At 35.1% G+C, this 26,388-nt stretch overlaps 2 protein-coding genes across 2 annotated transcripts in view; both read right to left on the minus strand.

Annotated features, from left to right (window-relative positions):
- Positions 1 to 85: 85 nt before the first annotated feature.
- On the minus strand, positions 86 to 2,672 carry LOC132796697 (uncharacterized). The gene is made up of 4 exons (XM_060807950.1): positions 2,340 to 2,672; positions 1,554 to 1,676; positions 1,326 to 1,457; positions 86 to 304 (listed from the first exon to the last, which is right to left on the minus strand). Exons 1-4 carry the CDS (start codon positions 2,547 to 2,549, stop codon positions 221 to 223), a joined length of 549 nt encoding a protein of 182 aa, XP_060663933.1. The 5' UTR covers positions 2,550 to 2,672; the 3' UTR covers positions 86 to 220.
- Positions 2,673 to 6,473: 3,801 nt separating this feature from the next.
- The window catches only part of LOC132796264 (general transcriptional corepressor trfA), a 40,579-nt gene continuing 20,664 nt past the window's right edge, over positions 6,474 to 26,388 (minus strand). The window contains exons 2-7 of the mRNA XM_060807362.1: positions 17,337 to 17,718; positions 17,015 to 17,148; positions 14,502 to 15,378; positions 14,185 to 14,433; positions 9,086 to 9,289; positions 6,474 to 7,335 (exon numbers count right to left, since the gene is read on the minus strand). Coding sequence (XP_060663345.1) covers positions 6,778 to 7,335; positions 9,086 to 9,289; positions 14,185 to 14,433; positions 14,502 to 15,378; positions 17,015 to 17,148; positions 17,337 to 17,657 — 2,343 coding nt within the window. The 5' untranslated portion in view covers positions 17,658 to 17,718 and the 3' untranslated portion in view covers positions 6,474 to 6,777. The remainder of the gene's footprint in view (positions 7,336 to 9,085; positions 9,290 to 14,184; positions 14,434 to 14,501; positions 15,379 to 17,014; positions 17,149 to 17,336; positions 17,719 to 26,388) is intronic.

Raw genomic sequence — 26,388 nt, forward strand, 5'->3', positions numbered from 1 at the left:
GTACATATATCTAAATATACATATATTTATATATACCAATCACATTCCTAAACACACAACAACAATTACAACAATTGCGTGTAAGTTACAAAATAAATTAAACTATTTATTTAAATAATACAAATTATACAAAATATTACAATAAACAAAAAAACAACAACAACAAAGTTTATAGTTGTTAATGGATGCGTTTCTTAATTCCAACTTCGTAGTCTAGACTCTAGAGACCCACGAGCTTGCCTCCTATGATGTCCAGCTGTGCTGTGATTCCCTTCGAAAAGCTGCGCGCTATTTCTTTAGGTTTCTGAAAAGTAAATAAAAAAGAAATATTTTGTGAATTCAAATATTTGTTACTCTTTTGCAGGAATATAAATAAGAATGATGATATTATGATGAAATTGGGCATATATATTGGAATCAACTATTTATTAAGTTAGTATTGTATTGTAACCTCAAGGAACTCAGAAATTACTGCCGCTATTGTGTTGAAACTTTGTTAAGCTACTTGTTGTACGTGCAAAGTAAGCATTTCATTGAATCACTCAAATCACTTTACCATAAAAGTGTGTATAGTAAAATAACCTCAAGGAACTCAGCTTGTACTAGTGTTATAGAGATGAAACTTTGTAGACATGTTTTCAATAGCATAAACTGAACATTTTTTATGTTAAAGGCAGCTAAAATGGTCTAAATTTGTACTATAGAGTAAATCGAATGATATGCGTTATAGAGTTAAGGCTGATAAGAAGTGTTTCTAAAATCCAAAATACTTCAAACTGATAAATTGTCAAAATTAAGCAAATAGCATCGATTTTTAACGGATTTCGGCAATGAATCTGTTAAATCACTTTATTAGAAAAGTGTGTATAGTAAAATTACCTCAAGGAACTCAGCTTGAGCTGGTGCTATAGATATGAAACTTTGTAAGCCAGTTTCCAATAGCAAACTAATTAAAATTATATTAAAGAGAAGCATCTAAAATTATTTAGTTATGTTTGAATAAATCGAATGATATATGTTATAGAGTTTAAACATTATAGAAAGGTTTCTATAATCCAAAATACTTCAAACAGCATCGACTTTAACGGATTACGTCTGTCAATAATTTGAAAATTGCAAATTGCAAGAAACGTTTTTTTTTGTTAGGGTTTGACCTTGAGGCCAATGGACTACGTGGTTAATTGTCACCTTTATGGCGACTGATGACGATAAAACATATCAAGAGGGATTGTGCAATGCGACGTGCAAACTAACAGCGCAACCAAACAATAAAAAACCGAAAAAAACGAAAAAAAACTATTAACAAATCTGACAAGTTTCGTTACCTGTATGAAGGTGTTGAGGAGATTGGAAAATGCCTCGTAACCGTTAACAAGCGAACGCGAGATGCCGTCGAACTTGTCGCCATTGTTGCCATACTTCTCATGCTCGCTGATGCTGTCCAAAATGGGAACGGGCTGCAGCACAGCAAAAGACAAGAAAAACAGAAAAACAAACAAAAAAACATGAATATAATCGCAATCATTCACAAATTTGTAGAGTTTGATATTCACATGTGAAATATCCGAAATCTTCTTCTGGGAATTGTCATAGACACTGAGCACCTTCGATGGTATCGCCTCTTGCTCCAGATTCACCGACTCGGCCGTCTTCGCTGGCGTTGGCAGCAGCGAAATCTAAGAAAAAAAACAAACAAGTAAAAAAGCTACAGTCGTGTGTACTCAACTGTGAGATACCCGCTACCCAATTCGATTAAAAGCAATATATTTTGCGGTATTATTCTCTAAATATACCAAATATACTGCAAATATACTAAAAAATACTAAGAATACACCAAATAGTATGTTTGGTATTTCTTAATAACTTCCACAATTTCAGAATTTCAATCAGAAATCATAACCACTAAAGTTATTATTGTATATACCAAAATTCGCAACTCTAGCTTTAAAATTACGCTTGTTATTCGATTTTTTTGATTTGCGGGGGCGGAAGTGGGCGTGGCAAAAATTTGAAACAAACTTGATCTGCGTGCAAACATAACGAATGCAGTCGAAAAAAAATTATAGCTCTATCTCTTATAGTCTCTGAGATCTAGGTGTTCATACGGACAGACGGACAGACAGACAGACGGACAGACGGACATGGCTATATCGTCTCGGCTGTTGACGCTGATCAAGAATATATATACTTTATAGGGTCGGAGATGTCTCCTTCTACCTGTTACATACATTTCCTGCCGGCACAAAGTTATAATACCCTTCTACCCTATGGGTAGCGGGTATAAAAACAAGAAATAACATTGCCTCAAGATGTCCATCTGGAATTGTGTTGAAAGTTACCTTGAAACCCGCCGATTCGCTGGCTGCTGTTTCCGATGTTTCGGCGGCATCTTCGGCAAAGGCGTCTAAGGCGCCAAAATCAGCGGCTGAGACTTGGGCATCGATGGGCGTGGCACCGTCTAATGTGGTGGGCGCAATGGGAAGCGCCGTCGTCGTCGCCGTCAATGATGACCACAACAATAGCAACAGCAACTTCATCAGCAGCAGCATGATGGTAAATGTAAGTCTGTCTCTGTGTTTACTTTTGGTTGCGTTGATTGCGAAATTCGTTCGTTATGAAAGCAAAATATAAAGCAACGAAAACAAAACAAAACTAAACTAAACTAAACGAACTCGCCGAGTTTCACCGAGATTGCGACTGCGATCGACCAGGTCCAAGTATCAACTGAGTCTTTTGCGTCTGCGTCTGCGCAACCATTTGAGTCTTTTTTTTTTCTTCATTTTTTTTTATTGCCTTAACCTGTGTGCGTGGCCATTGGCTCGCTCTCTCTCTCTCTCTCTCTCTCGCTTGTGGCGAGTGGCACTTGCTGACTACTCGATGCGCTGCATCAACTACCATACTTTTGGCCCAAATGGTGAGGCAATAATAATCACAACTCAACAACGCTCACCACGCTCAGTGCTCGCTCGCAACTGCAAAGCAAACACAGAGAAAGGTCAATAATAATAATTCAAGTCGGAAACGCAAAAAAAATAAGTAAATCCCACAAAGCTTACATCTTTTAATTCAATGCTTATGCAATCATTTTCTTGGCTAATTTATTTTCAAAAATGATTTAACAATCAAGTGCGAATTTAATAATGAATTAAACATTTTGGATCGACTTGTTCTTTGTTTAAATACATTATGGATAACGAAAATAATCAATTTAATTTATTGTTTAATCATCAATGTAAAAAAAATAACGTGTAATAAAAAGAGTAAGAATAAAGTTGACAATACTCAACAATTTTAAACATTTTTGTACACTCTTAAATAGTTTATGAATAAAGCAACTTTTAATAAACTAATTAAGAAAATGTATTTATTATATTATTAACGTTCTGCGTTTGTTTTGAAGTAAAAAATAGTGTCAGAATAAAGTTGGTAATACTCTAAAATAATAAAAACTGTTCAGTTTTATAAAAAAAAAACAAAATAAAAATAATAATGATGTGAACTAAGAACTGCGTCGTAATCATTAATGCATGCATTTTTCTTTGCGACTGCTTTGAAATTGCCCACATACTGTGCGTATACTTAACGTACCTTAAGTTCTACTCATTAATAATTTAGTTAAGGCAGTCAATATAAATATTAGATGTTTAACGCATTGTTTGTCATATAAATAAAAATTATTTCTAACCTTTTTTTTTTAAGTATAATAATTTTAATTCTAATGAATTCTAATAAAATTTCATAATTTTCGTTTTCGAAATTATTTTAAAATATGTTACTTTGTAGTAGTCAAGTGGCTAACTAAAATTGGATATGGAAAATCATTTAAATACAATTTAAAAACTAAGAGATCTTCAATTTGTTAACTCATGTAATCACAATTATGCGACAAGCGGCAGAAAATGAGTTTTACTTGAAATTGCGATTGCAAAAATGTCGTTAGTTAAAAAAACATTGAAATTTTCTGATGTAGTAACTCGCATGATGCGACAGTTTTAAGGAGACATAGATAGAGAGAGATAGAGATAGAGATAGAGATAAAGAGAGAGGGAGAAGCCAGCTGGTCAAGTTGGATATGATAGTTGTTGGGTTGCTCAATTTACTGGCAACAGGATTTGCCAGTTCGTTTATGGTTAATGGATTGTGCAACCAACGATCGATTAATACTTTCTACTATAGTTTGTTGGTTTTCAAAATGAGGGGTTAAGGGGTTAATATTATATAAAATGTAGTATTATGTAGTGTTATACTGCACAAAATTATAAACAAAAGTGTTATAATCGCGAAGTAGAGCGAAGAGGAAATTTGTTAGAGTGTGCTGAGTGTTAGGCTTCCAATTAATTATGTAGTAAAGCGTTATACTGCAAAGGGAATGCTTGAATGTCATTTAATGTAATGTGTTGTACTGTAAGTTGTTTTAGTTAATACTGTTTTACTACAAAGCGTTTCACTTCGAGATGTTATACAGTGTACATTTCTACTGCAGTAAAGTGTTATACTGTGAGATGTTGGGAATTAAAGTACTCGTATTATGAAACAATATGTTAGCGTGCAAATGTTAAACTGTACGATGTTATACAATTAAGTGTTATATTGCAGAATGTTATACGGTCGTGTCGCACTGTGAGATGTTAAACAGTAAACGACATTATAAAGTAAAGTGTTATACTGCAAGGTGATTTACAATGGAGTGCTGTAGCTTGTAGTGCAGCGCAAAAAGTGAATAGAATTTAGTTGATAATAGAGTGACAATCGAATGTGTTACGCTATGGTTGGCCTAATATTCCGATATTCCGATATCCAGCTTCATGCCGTGCTCTGGTCCACCTTCACCTCCTTCATCTCCTGCTTGTTGTTCGCGAATGTTTCCACACCGCATAGCTTGACGATCGCTAGTTGCCGCAATACCTCGGCCAGGGATCGAAATGATATTATTTTCCTCCTTGCTAAAAATTGTCTCTGTGCAATCCTGTGAATAGAATGCAACTAATATGCAATGACGTGCAGCAAATAATTTTGTTCAGCATACTTTTAGTATGCAGCATTTTTGTAAGCAATGTACAGCAAGTGATTTTGTATAGCATACTTTCAGGCTGCACATTTTTCAAACTTGCAAAGTTGCAAATAATAATTTGCGGCATACTTTTGGGGTGTACAATGTTTCTGAGCAATTAACAGCGAACAATTTTTTGTAGCATACTTTTACCTCCCTAACTTGAATCATAGTTCCTAGTTTAAGACATAGATGGCGCCACAATTTTTTTGTACTGTGTATCTGCTTTCTGCTGCTTCTGCTGGCCTGGTATTTCAGCTGCTGATTTGACACTTTTTAGTCGTCCGCAGCGGCTCTGATTGTCGAACAACAACAACAACTACATCGACCAGCACTACAACAACAACAACAATATTACAAAAACAACAGTTGGATGTGCAAGGCTTAAAAAAATGTAGACATCGCTTAAAAGCGGTATTGATTTTCGAACAACAACAACAACAACTACATCGACTCGCATTACAACAACAACAATTACAAAAACAAGCAGTTGTTTGCTTCAAAAAATGTCGACCAAGCTTGGAAACTGCTGCTTGGACCATCTGAAATACCAGGCGAACATAATAGAGTAGCAAGGAGCTTTGCATTGCGAATGTGCGCGTCCCCTAAAAGTATGCAATGTTAAATGTTTGCCTTTCGCTTTCGTCACGCTTTTGCCAAGTTTGTTCTATTGTACTACTATATGTACGCAAATCGAAAGTGACAACGGCACTTGATCGCCTTAATTGAACAATTGTATAGCGACTAGTACTAGGAACTAGGTAGCTAGTTTATCGTAGTAGTTGTAGTATATTGGATAGATAGGAAATATCAATCATTAGCTTGTTGTACGACTATTTATGACTAAAATCCAAAATGAGACATTTTTTTTTTTTTGGGCTTGTCAAGCTGTCTAATTGCGCGCTCTTTGTTAGCTGACGCAAGCGGCTAAATATTCTTACAGCTTATCATTTGTTGTTCCATTGTACACACGAACATATACCCTGTTGTCATAAAAACAACAACAGAAAAAAAAAACAAATCATGGCACGCACGGGTATAATAACATTTTACATTACTGTCTCTCACATACGGCACGCGATATTTTTGAAAGCCATGACAAGAGTATTGCAAAAATTGAATTACGTCCAAAAGCATGACGCGTGCGCTTAAAATTGATAAACAAAATTTTTGAATATCACTATTAATTTGTACATTAAAATCGTAAATTTACTTTGTCTAATCGAATTCTAATTATATGATTGGCTTTTTTCGAATTGTTATAAAGATATGTTTAACGAGAATTGTCAACTACGAATTTAACAAGTTTGCACTTGCTTCAACTTTTTACAGGGTATCTACTCGTTGGTCACTTGCTGAGCTCACACTTTGGCGCATTCACACAGTTCTGTTTTTTTTTTTGTCTGCTTTTATTACAAATCTATATTTATATATATATGTGTGTGTTTATACAATAATAGATATGTAAGTACAATTAAGTATATCAATTACGTACATTAATTATTAGCAGCTTAACAATTAATTGTTAAATAATATTAACAAATATTCAACAAAAATGCAGAGAAAAAAAAAACGTAGTTTTAAAGAGCGCACAAAAAAAACACATTACAAATTATTTTAATAATAGCATTAATATTAATATTAATATTAATAATAATAATAGTATTAACTAAACTGCCATATTGCACAAGTTTACAGTTTGCCACGTTGCCACGTTGCACGTTGCATCAATTGCCAAATTTAATGGACTTTTCCGTCTGCTGCGATTGCGGCTGCTGCTGACGTCCATTAATGTTGCTGTTGTTGCTGCTGCTGCTGCTGTTGATGTTGTTGTTGCTGTAGTTGCTGCTGTTGCGATTGCTGCCATTCTTGAGTATGCCATTCGATTGTCCGCCGCTTGCCTCAATCGATGGCATCTTGCGCAGCGTCTCTCTCTTTCCCCGCTGCTGTTCCCCGTACTCTCCGATCGTCACTGTGCCCAAACGCAACGTGCGTCGCTGTTGCTGTTGTTGTTGACTTGTTGTTGCTGTTGTTGTTGTGCCTGCTGCATCGTAGTCCGGTTGGGGCGTGGCCGGTGCACGCAGACCGCCCACAAGTATGCTGGGAGTGCGCAGCACCGGCGACAACAGCGGCGACGTCGTCGTCGTCGAAGGTTTACTTCTGCTGCCGTTGATGTTGCTGTTGCTGTTGCCGTTGGCTAAGCTCAGCTTGAACTGTTGCTGTTGTTGTTGCTGTGGTTGCTGCTGCTGCTGTTGCTTCTTCTGTGGATTGGCAAACTGCGGTGGCTGTAAGACAAAAGTGAGAGAAAGAAAAAGTGAGTATTATAACTGATAAACAGCGTTGCCAACTAAGCAAATAATTTTAATTCAACTAAAGTCGACTCTTCTAATACATTCTTCATTCATTTATTATCACTTCTAAGACTAAGAAATTCCCTATAGTAACAAAGTTTTCCCTATGAACTTCTTATCACGTCTTCTTCACAACTGAAACAAAAGTTTTAGTCTGAGTATTATCACATCCAGGATATTCCACATTGCATCGACTAAGAAATTGCCTATAGAATCATCTTATCACTTCTTCACAGTTGAATCAAAAGTTTTAGTCTAGGGTATCCATTGTAAATCTCGCCAACGCGTCAACTCACATTTTGTGATTGTTTTTTGTGATAATGCCATAAAAATGTGATTGTGATTGCGTTGTGGTAGTCCACACTTGAGACTCTCTGTTTGTTTGACTAGCAAATGCTCTATAACACTTGGGGCTTAGTGTAATAACTCAACTCGGTTGCTGATTAATAACAAATTGAATTGTGCAAATACGGTATGTGGGCTACTCAGCATGCTTCGTTTGTTTTGCTTAGTTTTACATGTTTCCGCTGAACAATAATTATTAAGCTGAGATTTTAAACGTCTTTCACTTACTCATACTTTTTACTAACATACTATATTATAGTTTTATCTGACATTTTATACGTCATTCACTTGTACTTTTAACTTTACTGCAACTATAATAAAGCTTTTCCATTAAAAGCTACAAAAATCACATTAAATATAATATAATATTTGCACTTATTTTTCTTTAGTTGAAAGCTTTTGAAAACTAAAGCCTTTTGGACTCAATATAATTTTTGTTACAGCTGTGATAAGACTTTTTTACAAGCTTTTATTTATTGAAAAGCTCATTACATTCAATAGAGCATTTGCGAGTAATTTATTTAGTATATATTTAAAATATATTTTAAATTTACAACAAGCACATTAAATGGAATAGAACTTTTGCAGTCATTTTTGCTTTAGTTAAAGGCTTTTTAAAACTTACTTTTTTCGACTCTCAACTTTTCTACAAAGCCCATTAAAACTATGTGTATAACTTTATTTAACTCTAGCTACAGCTTGATACAAGCTTTTACTTATTTAAAAGCACATTTTCAAATTAATGTACTTATGCTTTATTTCAAAGTTTATGAAAACACAAGTTCTTTAACTGTCAACCTCAAAGCTCATTAAAGCTCTATATAGCCTTGAATTTAATTGAAGCTATATTACTATTTCTCTCCACTGTCTATTAATAAGTTAATTAAATCGAAAATTCTTAATGTTATCGGTCACTTAGTTGGCTGTTTATAAAATCTCTAATCAGCACTGTAACTAAGTTCATTAAAGCTCTTTGTTATTGTTCGTTGTTGAACAAGGTAAAAGCAAAAAAAAGTTAAAACTAGGTAAAAGCAAAGACTCTTTCGTGAAAGCTCAAAGCACATTTTAAGTATTATCTAACGAATTATCCACAGTTTCTGTTTTCTTTGTTCACTGGTAAAAAAAAGAAAAAAAACAAAAAACACTTCATGAGCAATTGCGACTGTCATTAATTATCTCTCTAATTCTTTCTTTTTTTTTTTAGTTGTTTTGTTGGTATATAGAGAGGAGATACTTTAGTGTTTAGTATATATACTTATTTATAGATTCCGTCATAATGCTGCTGGCAAAAAAAAAAAGAAAAAAACTTTTGTTAGGCCATTTGTGGCCAATTACTTACCGGCGGTGGCAATTCCGTCGATCCATTGACAATGTTATTGCTGCCGCCGTTAAGCAGCGACATGCGATTGCTTCCGCTGTTGCTCGCATTGCTCGATTTGTTGCTGTTGTTGTTGCTGCTGCTGCTGCTGTTGTTGTTGTTGTTGTTGCGATAGCAACTATCATCGGGCATTATCGAAGTGCGTTTCAGCGTCTCGCCGCGTTCCTGTGAAATACAAAAAATTTCGTATATTATTCGAAATTGAAATTGAGATGGAAAAAATTTGCAAAAGCTAAGTGATTGATTGATTGATTGTCTGATTGATGGAATTGAAATGTTAAGATATTTGCAATAGTTGATTGATTGATTGTCTGATTGAGACGAAACATTTTTGCAATAGCTGATTGATTGATTGATTGACTGATTGATGATGACATTCTTTTGCGTCTACCTCGTATGTGGACATCGTGACCAATGGTCGACCCATGCTGACTGGTCGCATCGTTGGCATATCGCTGTCACGCCCATTGATGCCACCGCCTGCGCCACCGCCGCCCCCAACACCATTTTTAGCACGTAGCAAACTCATCGCGTTGACGTTCTCTCTCGTCTCGAACTCTAGCTGAACTGTTGCTGTTGACGCTGCCGTGTTTTTACCCAGACTGGACGCTCGACAATTGCAGCAGAGTTGTCAAGCTCTCACCTGTTGCTGTTGTGAGTTGTGTTGTTGTGCTTTGTGCGGCTGCGGCGCCGTTAACAGCTGATAAGATAAGAGGCAACCCATTGAGGAGCACACTCTCACACTCATACCCGACCTATGTTTGCTTTTCTTTTTTTGGTATTCGCCTCTTCAGTGGTGAGTCATTGTTTTGGCTTCACTATTTGCGGGTGGCTGCCAGCCATTGTTTGAAATCGCAGATAAATGCTGCCCAAAAAAAAAAACAAAACTAAATGTGGGGGAAAATCCAAGAAAAGTTAAGGTCACTGGATAAACACACGTGGCTGTCTGTCTGTCCGTTTGTCTGTGTGCTCGACACACACTCATACAAAAGCACTTGACGTCAGCTTATGCAACAAGTTTGCCAACAACGAACAAATTCAAGAGACAGAGAAAGGTAGAGAGAGAGAAAGAGAGAGTTTGAGTGTTCGAAGAAAAGGGTTGCGTCAGAAAATGTCTATTACAAGATCAAATGTAATATCAATAAATTATAATAAAGAATACTACTAAAAAACGTTTAGAGAGAAAACTTGATTTGTGTGTTGCTTAGGAAAATTCTATTACATTCTATACTCTGAATTATAATATCAGTAAATTATAATTATTATTACTGATAATAAATAACTCAAAAGAAGATTGAGAGAAAGCCTGAATAAGAAATAATTATATATTTAATCAAAAAATATAATATTAATAAGTTATAACAATAAATAAACCTAACGAAAATTAGAGAGCAAATCTGCTTAAAAAAAATTAAATAACTAATAATAATATATAAACCTAATGAAGATTAGACACCAAATTTGCTTACAAAAAAAATTATAATAGTGAACACTACAAAAAGAATGAAGCAGAAAAATTCTATTAGAATAATAAATATCACTAAAAATGAATAGAGAAAATGTTTAGTTTTGTTAGACATTCTCAATCCAAAAAAAACAAAAATATATATTTCATTAGTAATTAATATTAATTACCAATAAGAAAAGTTCAGATAGAAAATATAGAGATTGTATGAATCAAGGAAATTCCATTAGCAAAAAAATGTAATTGCATCTAATAACAAATTTTAATTCTATTCAAATTCAAAGAGCACTCACTAAACTTTCTTACTAAACTTTTCATTTTATATAATTATCAGTGTTCTTCATTATTATTAAATATATTGGCTGAGCACAAATTAAAGAAATTCTATTACTAACAAAAATGTAATCACAATCAATAATAATTATAACACAATTAAGAATTTTTACTAATTATTTAAATATATAGCATATCAATAAAGAATAATCACAATAAATCAAATAAAACTTGAAAATTTGAATAGAATTTTTCTTTCCGCATTATTCAAATTGTCTCTCTCTCTCTCTCTCTTGGCAATTCTCATTATAATTACATAAAATTATCATACATTTTATTTCAATAATATTAATTACTTTGCGAAAGTCTAAATCCTAAACTTTATAGGGTATTTTGTAGTACAGCATCGACTGAGAGCACAAATAAGTGCTTCACTTGGTTTTAAGCGGAAAAGCAATTAAGTCATAAACTATGCACAAAGTTTTTGCCATATTTGACATTATTTATAACGCAGCAAACACGGCGCAGCAGCAACCACAAATGGGGTATGCACAACTTGCTGTAAATTGTGTATAGGGTATGCCACAGTTGAGCATTTAAATTTTTGACTGGATGAGCTTTCATTGCTTATTTAAGTTTGAGTTGTGTATGCAAAACAATTTCAGTTTTCAATTAGCATAAATCAGAGTTCAATTGCCCGACGATAAGGAGGAGAGAGAGAAAGAGTGTAGGGAAAAGAGAGAGACAAACAAACTCACATATATACCCTAGAGATTAGAGACTGTTCAACTAGTTGGACTCGTTGCCTATCGTCACGTTCGATAAGCTGCACTTTTAATTGGCAAATTCTCGTGATGCCTTTTTGTTTTTGCTCGCACTCTTGACGCTGCTTTTAACACACATACCCTGTAGTTGGAGCTAAGCAAGGGTCTGATAGGTAGGAATGTGTGACTGAGATGTGTATAAATTCGTTAATATAATTCATATCATTAAATTGTTATAGCGCCCTAAGCACTTCACTGTAATACTTCTTTCTTTTTTCTCAGTTTGTTCAGTCGTTTGTCTTTCATTTTAAAAGCACAAATCTGTTAGAGTATTCAAATTGGCTATGTACAACATGGCATTTAATATGTTGATTAGGTATATGCTAAATTTATTATGATACGCTTCTTGCTTGTGCAATAGCTTGAGCTCAACCTATGAGCTAAATATGTATTCTTCTGAATTTGCAAATTAACAATTATAAACAAATAAAACAAGTAAGAAAGTTACAGTCGAGTGTGCTCGACTGTGAGATACCCGCTACCCATTTTTAATAAAGGCAAAATATTGCGGTATCATTTTCAAAATATACCGAAAATACTAAAAAAAATACTTAAAATATACCAAATGGTATATTTGGTATATCGATATAGTACACCATTCAAAATATACCATAAACTTCGCAATGTGCCAGATTGTCGGCCAAAGCAACTCAGACCCCTAGTAAGTAGGCGTTTTTCCCATACAAAAGTATTTCCTTAATAACTTCCACAATTTTTATCTGATCGCAACCAAATTTTCAGGAATCATAACTATTACAGTAGTTATTGTATATATATCAAAATTCGTAGCTCTAGCTTTAAAATTACACTTGTTATTCGATTTTTTTGATTTGCGGGGCGGAAGTGGGCGTGGCAAAAATTTGAAACAAACTTGATCTGCGTGCAAACATAACAAATGCTGTCGAAAAAAAATTATAGCTCTATCTCTTATAGTCTCTGAGATCTAGGTGTTCATACGGACGGACGGACGGACGGACAGACGGACATGGCTATATCGTCTCGGCTGTTGACGATGATCAAGAATATATATACTTTGTAGGGTCGGAGATGCCTCCTTCTACCTGTTACATACATTTCCTGCCGGCACAAAGTTATAATACCCTTCTACCCTATGGGTAGCGGGTATAAAAAGGTACAGACCGTAGGAAATTATTCAGAAATCACACCAAATTAATATTCCAAAATATACTAAAACATATCAATGACTATATTTGGGATATTTACATACTACTACATACTATAAAGTACAAAATATACCATGAAAATGTAGTATAATCTAGTATATTTTGAACTCTACCGAATGTATCAGTATATAAATATATCAAATATGATTTTCAGTATATTCTAGTATTATTGGTATATTTATTTTGGTGTATTTTTCGAATAACAATAATAACCAATATACCAAAAACCATATTTGGTATATTTATATACTACTACAAAATATACCATGAAAATGTAGTATAATTTGCAATACGATAATATCAATCTAGTATATTTTGAACTCTACAGAATGTAGCAGTATATAAATATACCAAATATAATTTTCAGTATATTCTAGTGTTATTGGTATATTTATTTTGGTGTATTTTTCGAATAACAATAATATCCAATATACCAAAAACCCCATTTGGTATATTTATATACTACTACATACTGTAGACTATAAAATATTCTAGATTGTCACGTTATCGTCAAATGACTATTACAGCATCAATTTTCGTCAAATATTTCTAAAATAACTTCCAAGATTTTAATCTGATCGCAACCAAATTTTTAGCGAAAACATAAGAACTGTTTTGACACTTGATAATAGATTTATCGATATGCGGGAGAATGTAGCTTTATCTGTAAGAGTCTGCAAGATGTACGGACGGATGGAGCCTATCATTTGCCATCAATCAAAAAGAATCTTAATAATACAATTTTTCAGTTCTTATACTTAAAAACCAAAACTGTCAATCAAAAGGATTGCAAATCACAAACTTTAACTTTTTAAATAAATCAATATGACATTGTTATTAACATTATTTGCTGCCTTTAAGGTCAAGTAAGGAGCCGCATTTGAATTGAAGATGTTTGAGTGAAGACGTGAAGTTATCTCTGCTCACTTTTCTTCAACTAATTTATATTCTTTGCACTCTCTCTCTCTCTCTCTGTCTGTCTGTCTGTCTGTGACTTCACTTGCTATTGCGCCCTCATTTAGTTGTCAAGTGGCTACAAGAGCTAACAAATACTTCACATGGCTAACAATAAGCAACAAACAGCAGCAATAACAAAATGAACAACAGCAACAGCAACAACTTTGGCTAGAAATCTAAGCAACAGCGAGACAACAACATAACAAGTGCTGTCCGCTCTCAGCTCTCTTGACCTTTGCAACTAGCCAGCGTTAGTTGCCAAGTTGCAACACTGCAACCAGCAACGAGCAACCAGCAGCCAGCAGCGAGCAACCAGCGTCGAACAACAACTATTCATAAAGAGTTGCAGCTGCTCACCTTGTGCTCGCTCTCATGGAACCCGTTCCTGAACATGCGCTGATGCGCACGCTTAAATTCATCCATCAGCGCGGTATGCTGATCTCCTCCTCCTCCTCCTCCACCTGATGTTGTTGTTGTTGATGTTGCAGCGGGTGGCGCTGCAGCAGCAACAGAATTGTTGCGTTCACGTTTGTGCGACATTTGTGCAACGTTGCGGCTCGCTCCACGCTCCTGTTGACTGTTGCGCTGTTGCACCTGTTGCAGCTTCTGTGAAATGGACAATAATTAGGAGGCTGCTTAGGAGAGGCCACAATTGGTGGTAAGCTGTAACTCACCTCTTTGCGTTTCTTGAGCTCCTCGTTTATGGCACTCGACAAGCTGCTGCTGCTGTTGCTGCCAACATTCGCATTGCTGTTGTGGTTGTCTGTGGCAAGCGGTGCTGCTGGTGGCGGTGGTGCAACCACACTATTGTTGCTGTTGTTGTTGCCACGTCGTATGGTGGTGCTGCGACTAATCGATTGCTCCCCCTGTTGCTCCTGTTGCACATACGTGTTGTTGATGGAGGTGCCATTCTCGCTCAGCTTGATGATCGTCTTGTTCACCGGCGGCAATTGCAACTGCAACTGCAACTGTTGCTGTTGCTGCGACGACTCTTCGCGCACCGCCGTCAAACGCTTCGACTTCGCATCCGCCCAGCACGGACTCTGATCACCCGTCACCGAACTGGCTGAGCTATTGTAGCCACTCGATTCGCCCGGAAAGAGTTCGCAACCCGCCGCAGTGCGGACAACCATATCCAGTTTGGTGGAGCCCTTCATCACGGCAACGGCTTCGCTGAAGAGCACATCGGAGAAATCGATGCTGTTGACGCTGAGTATTTGATCGCCTGGCCGCAAACCCGCTTCGCGTGCCACACTCCGCTCCTTGGTGAACTGCACAAAGATGCCCGGCTTCCATTCGGGTCCCTTGCATATACCGAGGCCCAGTTTGGTGCGCGGCGCCACATGCAGCACCACATTGATGTCGCGACTCGTATTGCGTCGCTCCCGATCGCAATTTCGTTCTCTCTCCCTATCACGTTCCCTTTCACGATCACGATCGCGGTCGCGTTCACGTTCTCGCTCGTTGCTCGTCTTGAACGAGCTTTCGGAGGGCGTGCCGCTCACGCTGGGCAGCTTCACCACGTTCCAGGACAAGCGCTCGTCCGGCTGACTGCAAGTGCACAAAGATTAAGAGTTCAAGATTAAAATTTCAAAATAACAATTAGTTGCATATGCTGAGCATGAACTTACGTGCCCCAATTTGTAAGCTCTAGCTACTAAAGTTTCAGAGATAGACGCACTCAAACAAGTGGACGGACGGACAGACGGATGAGAATATGCAGCGTGAAATCAAAAGCAACAAGTAGTAGCAAGAAACTGTGCGCTCATAAATCATACAATTGACAAAGTGTTGTCAACTACAAATTGGTAATTTTGTCCTGCAGTATGGATCGTATTACTCATTTTGTGAGCATAACTACTTCTTGTCCGGTCCGCTAACAAGAAGCTAGAGTCGACTGTGAGATAGCTGCTAACCATTTTCAATAAAAGTAAAAAATATACCGAGAAGTATATTTAGTATATGAATATACTACCATACACATAATAATATAGTAGTATATTAATATATTAAATAATAGGAAATATAACATTCTGTATTTATTATATTGATATATGCTAATATAATAAATACCGAATGTTATATTCAGTATGTTAATCTACTAACATTAACATTATGCTATAATTAGTATATTAATATACTACTATATAAAACATACATGCTTTCGGTATAATTATTTGGTATATTTTCTAAAATAAAGTACAAAATGTACTAGCCATATTTAATTTCTTTTTATACCCGCTACCCATAGGGTAGAAGGGTATTATAACTTTGTGCCGACAGGAAATGTATGTAACAGGTAGAAGGAGGCATCTCCGACCCTATAAAGTATATATATTCTTGATCAGCGTCGACAGCCGAGACGATATAGCCATGTCCGTCTGTCCGTCTGTGTGTCTGTCCGTCCGTCCGTCTGTCCGTATGAAACACTGGATCTCTATAGAGACTATAAGAGATAGAGCTATAATTTTTTTTTGACAGCATTTGTTATGTTTGCACGCATATCAAGTTGGTTTCAAATTTTTGCCACGCCCACTTCCGCCCCCGAAAATCAAAAACATCGAATAACAAGCGTAATTTTAAAGCTAGAGTTGCGAATTTTGGTATCTATAATAAAAACTATACTAGTTATGATTCCTAAAAATTTGGTTGCGGTCAGATAAAAATTGTCGAAGTTATTAAAGAAATACGTGTGTATGGGCAAAAACGCCTACTTACTAGGGGTCTGAGTTGCTTTGGCTGACAATCTGGTAGATTGAGCCGTCTATGGTATATTTTGAATGGTGTACTATATCGATATACCAAACACACCATTTGGTATATTTTTAGTATTTTTTTTAGTATTTTCGGTATATTTTGAAAATGATACCGCAATATTTTGCCTTTATTAAAAATGAGTAGCGTGTATCTCACAGTCGAGTACACTCGAGTGTAACTTTCTTACTTGTTTTCTTCTAGCTTTCACATTATGCTTCTTATTCGATTTGTTTTTGTTATAAGAGTCCGAGTGTGGGCGTGGCCAAAATATAAAACAAACTTGAAGTACATGCATCTATGACAAGTGTTGTCAAAAGTTATAGCTTACAGACGGACATGGTTAAGGAAGCAAAAGAGATGTTCTCTTCTGTCTGTTCTTTCCTTCGTGGCTAACTCTTATGATAAATAATTCATTACGTCTTGTACTTACTCCTTGACTGGCAGCATGCCCACGCCGCGCACTTTGAGTGTGACACGATCCTGGCTGGCCACCAGTTGAATGAACTCCTTGTGCACTGCATCCTCCAATCGATATCCATTGATGCGCAATATCTGATCGCCAATCTGTCGAATTCAATCAGAGAAAGAGTGAAAGAAAGAAAGAGAAAGTCAATAGCAGTTAAGAACAAATTTGGGTGATCATGTCAAGTCACAACACAACGAATCGCATCACGTAGCTGTCAGCGAGGTGTGGTTGGGTGCTTGTGCTACGTGTTTGACCCACTGAACCACTGAACCAGTGAACCACTTACGCGCAATCCCTTCAACTGGGCCTCGCCGCCATGCTCCACGTGGGAGACAAAGAAGCCAATGCCATGCTCCTTGCCACCACGCACAGCAAATCCATAGCTGGCACTCCGCTCCGGCGGCACCACCAGCAATCGACGCTGATGCGGACGGACCAAGCGAACCAGACGCAGTCGCGTGCTCGCTGGCATCGCACACCACGAGGAGGCCGCCGTTGTGGTCAGTGTCATGACATCGCTCGAGGCTGAGCTGGTGCTTGATCCCTGCATGCTGCTGCTGCTGCAGTCCGTCGATGCCAATGTCGATGTCGACATCATCATCATCATCTTCTCTCCCGCTTCCCGCTTCCCGCTTGCTGATTACAACTTTCGACTGCCTCAGGCGCAACTGCAAGAAGAGAGTGAAAAAAAAGAAAATGAAAGAGTGTGAGTGAGTGAGGAGTTAACGCAGACGTGAGATGCGTGACAAGTGCTTCAAGCTATGGGCAAAAGAATTGCGGAAGAAAGCAAAGTGAGAAGACGTGAATGCAACCAAAGAATACTCTACTTTAAATCACAAAACTAAGTTAAACTCAGAGTTACTCTTTATAGCATATATAGTATATATTACTGTGGGCAAAAATAAGAATTTTCGCGGGTTTAACATTTCGGGCCACTTCTTTTTTCATTGAGTTTGTAGGACTGTTAATGATAATATTTGAATTTGAAATACAACAAATTCGACAGTAAGAGCAAATATGCTTAATTTATACCTAAACATATGCTAAACTAATATTGCTTGAATTGTAAAAGACTTCATTTAAAGCAATATTTAATATATTTTATCATTTGGGAAAAAAAACACTCTTAAAGATTATTTTAAACATAATAATAAGGGTTATTATTTTTGATAAGAGCATCACAAATAAAATAATTTAAGATACAAAATGTATTTCAGGCACAAGCAATAATTTATTATTGTTTTAAAAGCTATTCGATTCAACTGTTATGCCATTTTAATATAGTCTTGACTTTATTGTGATTATACATATGTAAGTCGAAATCACACTTATCTCGAACAAATCGTATTCTCTCTTTAACTCAAATTTAGCCAACCTCAAACCGATTCAAAATGTGATCTATAAAATAACCAACCCTAACAAATCATTATTAAATAGTGACACCTTGCTTACCATAGTAACAACTATCTCTTTTATATTAAGACTACAAAGTACCGCCATCATTTGGTTACAATTAGATTTCAGTTTCAAAGAGTTGGTATATAGTATAGTATATTTTTAATATAATAGTGTATAAATATACCAAACATAGACTTAAGTATATTTCAGCATTTTTACTTTAGATAAATTTGATGATACTTATTTGAATATCAATACCGCACTAGTATTTTTTTTTGTTTTTTGTTTTAATGTGGAGCGAATAGCTTTCATCATTGTTTCAATTATGTCTCTTTTGCTATTCAGATGTGTTATAGTGTAACCATTAGATGGCCAATCAGCCCTGAGAAATCACTATTATATATTGACATCTTGCTTACCATACTCAAAAACTACCTTTTTATCTTAAGACTACAAAGTACCGCCATCATTTGCCTAGAATTAGATGCGACTTTCAAAGAGTTGGGTTTCTGTTTCTTTGGAAATTTCAAATCGAGTTCGTGTTTACGTTTTAAGCTTTCGAGTCTCACGCAAAAGAGTTGTACAAATATTGGAACAATTAAGTTAACGGTGGCATGAGTAAATAGACTGTTGACTTATCGTGACGTTTTTTTTTGTACAACTATTTTTGCTGCTATTTTTAGTAATTGCATTTCACAATGTCACGCTCTAAGATAAAGATATTTCGCGCGCTGAGAAAGAAATGCTGATGTGAAAGTACAAAAAACCGAACAGAACAATGACTGAAATGTTAGTTTCAAAGATATAAGCTTTGTATAATTTATATAAAAGTTCATATCTTATTTAGCGATTCCAAAAAGAAGGTTAGCAATAAATATGTTTTAGCTGCAACTGGGGCAAAGTTGCGTCCATCTATCATAGACATCATTAAGTTGACAAGCGAGACCCTCGAGGTAACAAGTTGGTAATCGAATCGCAGTTAATCATCATCATCATTATCATCATCATTGTAGATGTCGAAGGTCAGGGGCAACTTGACGCATTCGATGCATTAGTTAGTGTTGCAATTGTAAACTATGATTGTAATATATTGTAAGTCTTTGGTCTCTGGCTGATTGCATGACACTTCGGACTGTCGCTGATTGAGCAATTAGTCACAGCCGCCTCTTAAGGCGCTTGACAGATTAAAGGGTATCAAACAACAACAACAACAAAACAAAAAAATAAAAACTTGAACTTGCAATTCAATTTCGAAATTGGGTCGCACGCATCGAATCGAGGCGATGTTTGTAGCTCAGAGAAGCTGGGTCAAGTGATTTGAGATATTCAAAAAAAAATTGGTGCCCATTGCTTTAAATCGTTTGCCCATGTTTGCCCAGGAAAAATTTTTTTTTGCCCACCCTTAGTTTCAAAATTATGAAAAATTTTTTTTTTTCGAAAATTCAAAAATTTTTTTTTTCAAAATTTTTTTGCGGAAACCGCTTTAAAATCGTTTGCCCATGTTTGCCCATCTTTTAGTTTTTCGAAAAAATTTTTCGTTTTCGAAATTTTGAATTTTGAAAAATTTTGACATTTTTTCGGCATGAATGACTCAAACTCGATCGCCCACACCTCGAAATTATGAAAACTAAAGCTACAACGGTAGCCTCAAGTGTTTTCAAGTCTGCCCATATCTCAGAATTTCAAAATTTTGAAAAATTTGAAGGTTTTCAACTTTTTTGATTGCCCATACAAATTCATCGTTTGCCCAACTTTCAAAGTCTCAAATTTTTGCCAAATTTCAAAATTTTTCAAATTTTTTGACTTTTTCAGACTGCCCATTCGCTATTTTCGTTTGCCCACCCTTTAGAATTTCAAAATTTTGCTTTATTTAAAAATTTTTCATACTTTTTTGATTTCAGCCTATGGTCCATACAAATTCATCGTTTACCCAATTTTCAAAGTCTCAAATTTATGCCAAATTTCAAAATTTTTCAAATTTTTTGACTTTTTCAGACTGCCCATTCGCTATTTTCGTTTGCCCACCCTTTAGAATTTCAAAATTTTGCCGAATTCCAAAAATTTTCATACTTTTTGATTTCAGCCAATGGCCCATACAAATTCATCGTTTACCCAATTTTCAAAGTCTCAAATTTTTGCCAAATTTCAAAATTTTTCAAATTTTTTTGACTTTTTCAGACTGCCCATTCGCTATTTTCGTTTGCCCACCCTTTAGAATTTCAAAATTTTGCTTTATTTAAAAATTTTCATACTTTTTGATTTTAGCCTATGGCCCATACAAATTCATCGTTTGCCCAACTTTCAAAGTCTCAAATTTTTGCCAAATTTCAAAATTTTTCAAATTTTTTGACTTTTCAGACTGCCCATTCGCTATTTTCGTTTGCCCACCCTTTAGAATTTCAAAATTTTGCTTTATTTAAAAAATTTTCATACTTTTTTGATTTTAGCCTATGGCCCATACAAATTCATCGTTTGCCCAACTTTCAAAGTCTCAAATTTTTGCCAAATTTCAAAATTTTTCAAATTTTTTGACTTTTCAGACTGCCCATTCGCTATTTTCGTTTGCCCACCCTTTAGAATTTCAAAATTTTGCTTTATTTAAAAATTTTCATACTTTTTGATTTCAGCCTATGGCCCATACAAATTCATCGTTTACCCAATTTTCAAAGTCTCAAATTTTTGCCAAATTTCAAAATTTTTCAAATTTTTTGACTTTTTCAGACTGCCCATTCGCTATTTTCGTTTGCCCACCCTTTAGAATTTCAAAATTTTGCCGAATTCCAAAAATTTTCATACTTTTTGATTTCAGCCAATGGCCCATACAAATTCATCGTTTACCCAATTTTCAAAGTCTCAAATTTTTGCCAAATTTCAAAATTTTTCAAATTTTTTGACTTTTTCAGACTGCCCATTCGCTATTTTCGTTTGCCCACCCTTTAGAATTTCAAAATTTTGCTTTATTTAAAAATTTTCATACTTTTTTGATTTTAGCCTATGGCCCATACAAATTCATCGTTTGCCCAATTTTCAAAGTCTCAAATTTTTGCCAAATTTCAAAATTTTTCAAATTTTTTGACTTTTTCAGACTGCCCATTCGCTATTTTCGTTTGCCCACCCTTTAGAATTTCAAAATTTTGCTTTATTTAAAAAATTTTCATACTTTTTGATTTTAGCCTATGGCCCATACAAATTCATCGTTTGCCCAACTTTCAAAGTCTCAAATTTTTGCCAAATTTCAAAATTTTTCAAATTTTTTTGACTTTTTCAGACTGCCCATTCGCTATTTTCGTTTGCCCACCCTTTAGAATTTCAAAATTTTGCTTTATTTAAAAAATTTTCATACTTTTTGATTTTAGCCTATGGCCCATACAAATTCATCGTTTGCCCAACTTTCAAAGTCTCAAATTTTTGCCAAATTTCAAAATTTTTCAAATTTTTTGACTTTTTCAGACTGCCCATTCGCTATTTTCGTTTGCCCACCCTTTAGAATTTCAAAATTTTGCTTTATTTAAAAAATTTTCATACTTTTTGATTTCAGCCTATGGCCCATACAAATTCATCGTTTACCCAATTTTCAAAGTCTCAAATTTTTGCCAAATTTCAAAATTTTTCAAATTTTTTGACTTTTTCAGACTGCCCATTCGCTATTTTCGTTTGCCCACCCTTTAGAATTTCAAAATTTTGCTTTATTTAAAAATTTTCATACTTTTTGATTTTAGCCTATGGCCCATACAAATTCATCGTTTGCCCAATTTTCAAAGTCTCAAATTTTTGCCAAATTTCAAAATTTTTCAAATTTTTTGACTTTTCAGACTGCCCATTCGCTATTTTCGTTTGCCCACCCTTTAGAATTTCAAAATTTTGCTTTATTTAAAAATTTTCATACTTTTTGATTTTAGCCTATGGCCCATACAAATTCATCGTTTGCCCAACTTTCAAAGTCTCAAATTTTTGCCAAATTTCAAAATTTTTCAAATTTTTTGACTTTTTCAGACTGCCCATTCGCTATTTTCGTTTGCCCACCCTTTAGAATTTCAAAATTTTGCTTTATTTAAAAATTTTCATACTTTTTGATTTTAGCCTATGGCCCATACAAATTCATCGTTTGCCCAACTTTCAAAGTCTCAAATTTTTGCCAAATTTCAAAATTTTTCAAATTTTTTGACTTTTCAGACTGCCCATTTGCTATTTTCGTTTGCCCACCCTTTAGAATTTCAAAATTTTGCTTTATTTAAAAATTTTCATACTTTTTGATTTTAGCCTATGGCCCATACAAATTCATCGTTTGCCCAATTTTCAAAGTCTCAAATTTTTGCCAAATTTCAAAATTTTTCAAATTTTTTTGACTTTTCAGACTGCCCATTCGCTATTTTCGTTTGCCCACCCTTTAGAATTTCAAAATTTTGCTTTATTTAAAAATTTTCATACTTTTTGATTTCAGCCTATGGCCCATACAAATTCATCGTTTGCCCAATTTTCAAAGTCTCAAATTTTTGCCAAATTTCAAAATTTTTCAAATTTTTTTGACTTTTCAGACTGCCCATTTGCTATTTTCGTTTGCCCACCCTTTAGAATTTCAAAATTTTGCCGAATTCCAAAAATTTTCATACTTTTTTGATTTCAGCCTATGGCCCATACAAATTCATCGTTTACCAAATTTTCAAAGTCTCAAATTTTTGCCAAATTTCAAAATTTTTCAAATTTTTTTGACTTTTTCAGACTGCCCATTTGCTATTTTCATTTGCCCACCCTTTAGAATTTCAAAATTTTGCTTTATTTAAAAATTTTCATACTTTTTGATTTTAGCCTATGGCCCATACAAATTCATCGTTTGCCCAATTTTCAAAGTCTCAAATTTTTGCCAAATTTCAAAATTTTTCAAATTTTTTTGACTTTTTCAGACTGCCCAATCACTATTTTCGATTGCCCACCCTTTAGTTTTTAAAATTTATGCATAATTCCAAAAATGTTCATACTTTTTCCGTTTGCCCATTTTGTATGTCATTTATTTTATGACTATTAGTATAATTTTTCTTGAAATTCCATAAACTACTAAAGCCGTCAAGCCTATAACGGGTTATATAAATATTTTCTGTCATTAAAGGTCATAAAACAGGTGTGTCCTTTTTATTCTTAAAAGTCTTGGGTTTTCTCATTCACTACCTTTTGGTGGAATTCATTCAAAAGGGGTGACGCAATATCACGATACATGTAGTAGGTATTGCTAAATTGTCCAAAAATAGTGGATTTTCCCTTACAAGATTTTCCCAAGAGAGTCAAAAATTCATAAAACAGGTAGATGTCATAAAATGGGATTTACATTTTTTGCCACTCCTAAATACCTTGGGTATTCTGCATATTGGTCAATAAAGTTATTACCAAGGGTCATTGCGGTTTTTTGGCCCACGCCTACTTTACCTGCAGGTACATCCGCATATAATAAAACCATAAAAAATGTATGCACTTGTTGCTTAACAGAGGTATCATTTTATCTCATTGACAATCCTTTCGTTAGTTCGATTTGTGCGTTACGTGTGATCGGTTGTCTCGTCAGCAGAAATAATAATATTAAAAGTGTTAATCCGTAATTTTCATTACGAATATAATTAAAAAACCTTGTGTGTTGTGAAAAGTGTTAATCCGTAATTTTCATTACGAATATAATTTAAAATCCTTGAGTGTTGTGAATTAATTTTATAAAAAGATATCAAGATATCTCTTAATTCTCTGAGTTAAAAGTGTTGTGTTAAGTGATATTTTTAATCCAGCTGGTAAGATTTAAATTATTCATTTTAATTATCAATTCAATGCTAATCGCGGTTCTTAACGTATACGTGTCATAGAAAAATACTGAAAAGATGCCAACTATTCCTCAACTTAATACCTCAGAAGTGGTGGATGCCCTCTGCTTCTTCAATATTTTTGTTAATGAGGCCGGTAGTCTCAAGCCTAGGAGTGACAAAGTGTGGAAAGAAGTTAGTCAACGTTTGGGCGGCATAATAAGTCCAGCCACTTTAAATTTCAACGTCAGGGTAAATCGAAACAACATTTTGACTGCCGTAAAGGAACGATGTGGTATTGTGGATATCCCGGCCAATTTTACAATGAATTCTACGATTCTCGAAGAGGATTCGGAGTACAATATTGTGGAATCTAAGAAAAATGGACCTTTGCCAATTTTGTATTTTTCCTTGGAATTGGACGATGACGTGTGGGGGTCGATTGCTCCCAGTAAAGAGAAGAGTGAATCGAAAAAAGGCTTGCGATCTGCAAATTATTTACAAGAAAACTGGACTGATGTCATAGCAAGATCGTTATACCAAAAGGTTCCCCTTCCGTGTGCCTTTAATTTCAAAAGGCAAAAATATCAAGCAAGGAAGAAAGTATCTGGCTGCGCATTGAGGGATACTGCAATGAGTGCCATTCGATTTTAAAAGGACATTGTCTCGTGGAACCTGAGCCCCATTGTGGCATTGGAATATCTGTTACCGTTCCAGATACTCGTGGCATACCACATCACCAAAAACGGCGATGCACTGGATCTAGACGAATCGAAATTGGCAACGAGTTGATGTATAAAAAAGCTGCATTATGGAGAAAGGAAGCCACAAAGGATATGAAGGAAAACGACCCGGAGCCTAGTTACATTCCAAAGTTGCCGACCTTGAGAAAGCTACGTGAAGAGGCAATGAACAGAGATCTTGGAATAAGTACTGACCACGACCCAATTTCATCCTTGTACCTTAAAAAGTATGATGGTGAATTGGCGGGATATATCTTGGATATTGGATTGGATGAATTTTACTGCATTTACTGTACGGGCGCTCAAATGAAGATCTATCTTTCCCGAGTTAAGAAGATCAGGAAAATTTCAGTGGACGCAACTGGATCTGTTGTCTTGCCAATCGTGAAACCGAATGGAGAAACAAGCTACGTATTTTTATACCAGAAAATAGCGAATGGGCAGTCTGAAAAAGTCAAAAAAATTTGAAAAATTTTGAAATTTGGCAAAAATTTGAGACTTTGAAAGTTGGGCAAACGATGAATTTGTATGGGCCATAGGCTAAAATCAAAAAGTATGAAAATTTTTAAATAAAGCAAAATTTTGAAATTCTAAAGGGTGGGCAAACGAAAATAGCGAATGGGCAGTCTGAAAAGTCAAAAAATTTGAAAAATTTTGAAATTTGGCAAAAATTTGAGACTTTGAAAGTTGGGCAAACGATGAATTTGTATGGGCCATAGGCTAAAATCAAAAAAGTATGAAAATTTTTTAAATAAAGCAAAATTTTGAAATTCTAAAGGGTGGGCAAACGAAAATAGCGAATGGGCAGTCTGAAAAGTCAAAAATTTGAAAAATTTTGAAATTTGGCAAAAATTTGAGACTTTGAAAATTGGGTAAACGATGAATTTGTATGGGCCATTGGCTGAAATCAAAAAGTATGAAAATTTTTGGAATTCGGCAAAATTTTGAAATTCTAAAGGGTGGGCAAACGAAAATAGCGAATGGGCAGTCTGAAAAGTCAAAAATTTGAAAAATTTTGAAATTTGGCAAAAATTTGAGACTTTGAAAGTTGGGCAAACGATGAATTTGTATGGGCCATAGGCTAAAATCAAAAGTATGAAAATTTTTAAATAAAGCAAAATTTTGAAATTCTAAAGGGTGGGCAAACGAAAATAGCAAATGGGCAGTCTGAAAAAGTCAAAAAATTTGAAAAATTTTGAAATTTGGCAAAAATTTGAGACTTTGAAAATTGGGCAAACGATGAATTTGTATGGGCCATAGGCTAAAATCAAAAAGTATGAAAATTTTTAAATAAAGCAAAATTTTGAAATTCTAAAGGGTGGGCAAACGAAAATAGCAAATGGGCAGTCTGAAAAGTCAAAAAATTTGAAAAATTTTGAAATTTGGCAAAAATTTGAGACTTTGAAAATTTGGTAAA

The sequence above is a fragment of the Drosophila nasuta genome, chromosome X (genome assembly GCF_023558535.2).
Source record: "Drosophila nasuta strain 15112-1781.00 chromosome X, ASM2355853v1, whole genome shotgun sequence".
Taxonomy (NCBI): Eukaryota; Metazoa; Arthropoda; class Insecta; order Diptera; family Drosophilidae; genus Drosophila; species Drosophila nasuta.

Bases quoted from the DNA above. Each gene is read 5' to 3' on its own strand.
- LOC132796697 (XM_060807950.1), bottom strand. From the start codon at position 2,549: ATGCTGCTGCTGATGAAGTTGCTGTTGCTATTGTTGTGGTCATCATTG. The intron at 1,677-2,339 runs GTAACTTTCAAC...TTTTTTTCTTAG, and splicing joins GCGAATCGGCGGGTTTCAAG to ATTTCGCTGCTGCCAACGCC. The intron at 305-1,325 runs GTAACGAAACTT...TTTACTTTTCAG, and splicing joins TCCTCAACACCTTCATACAG to AAACCTAAAGAAATAGCGCG.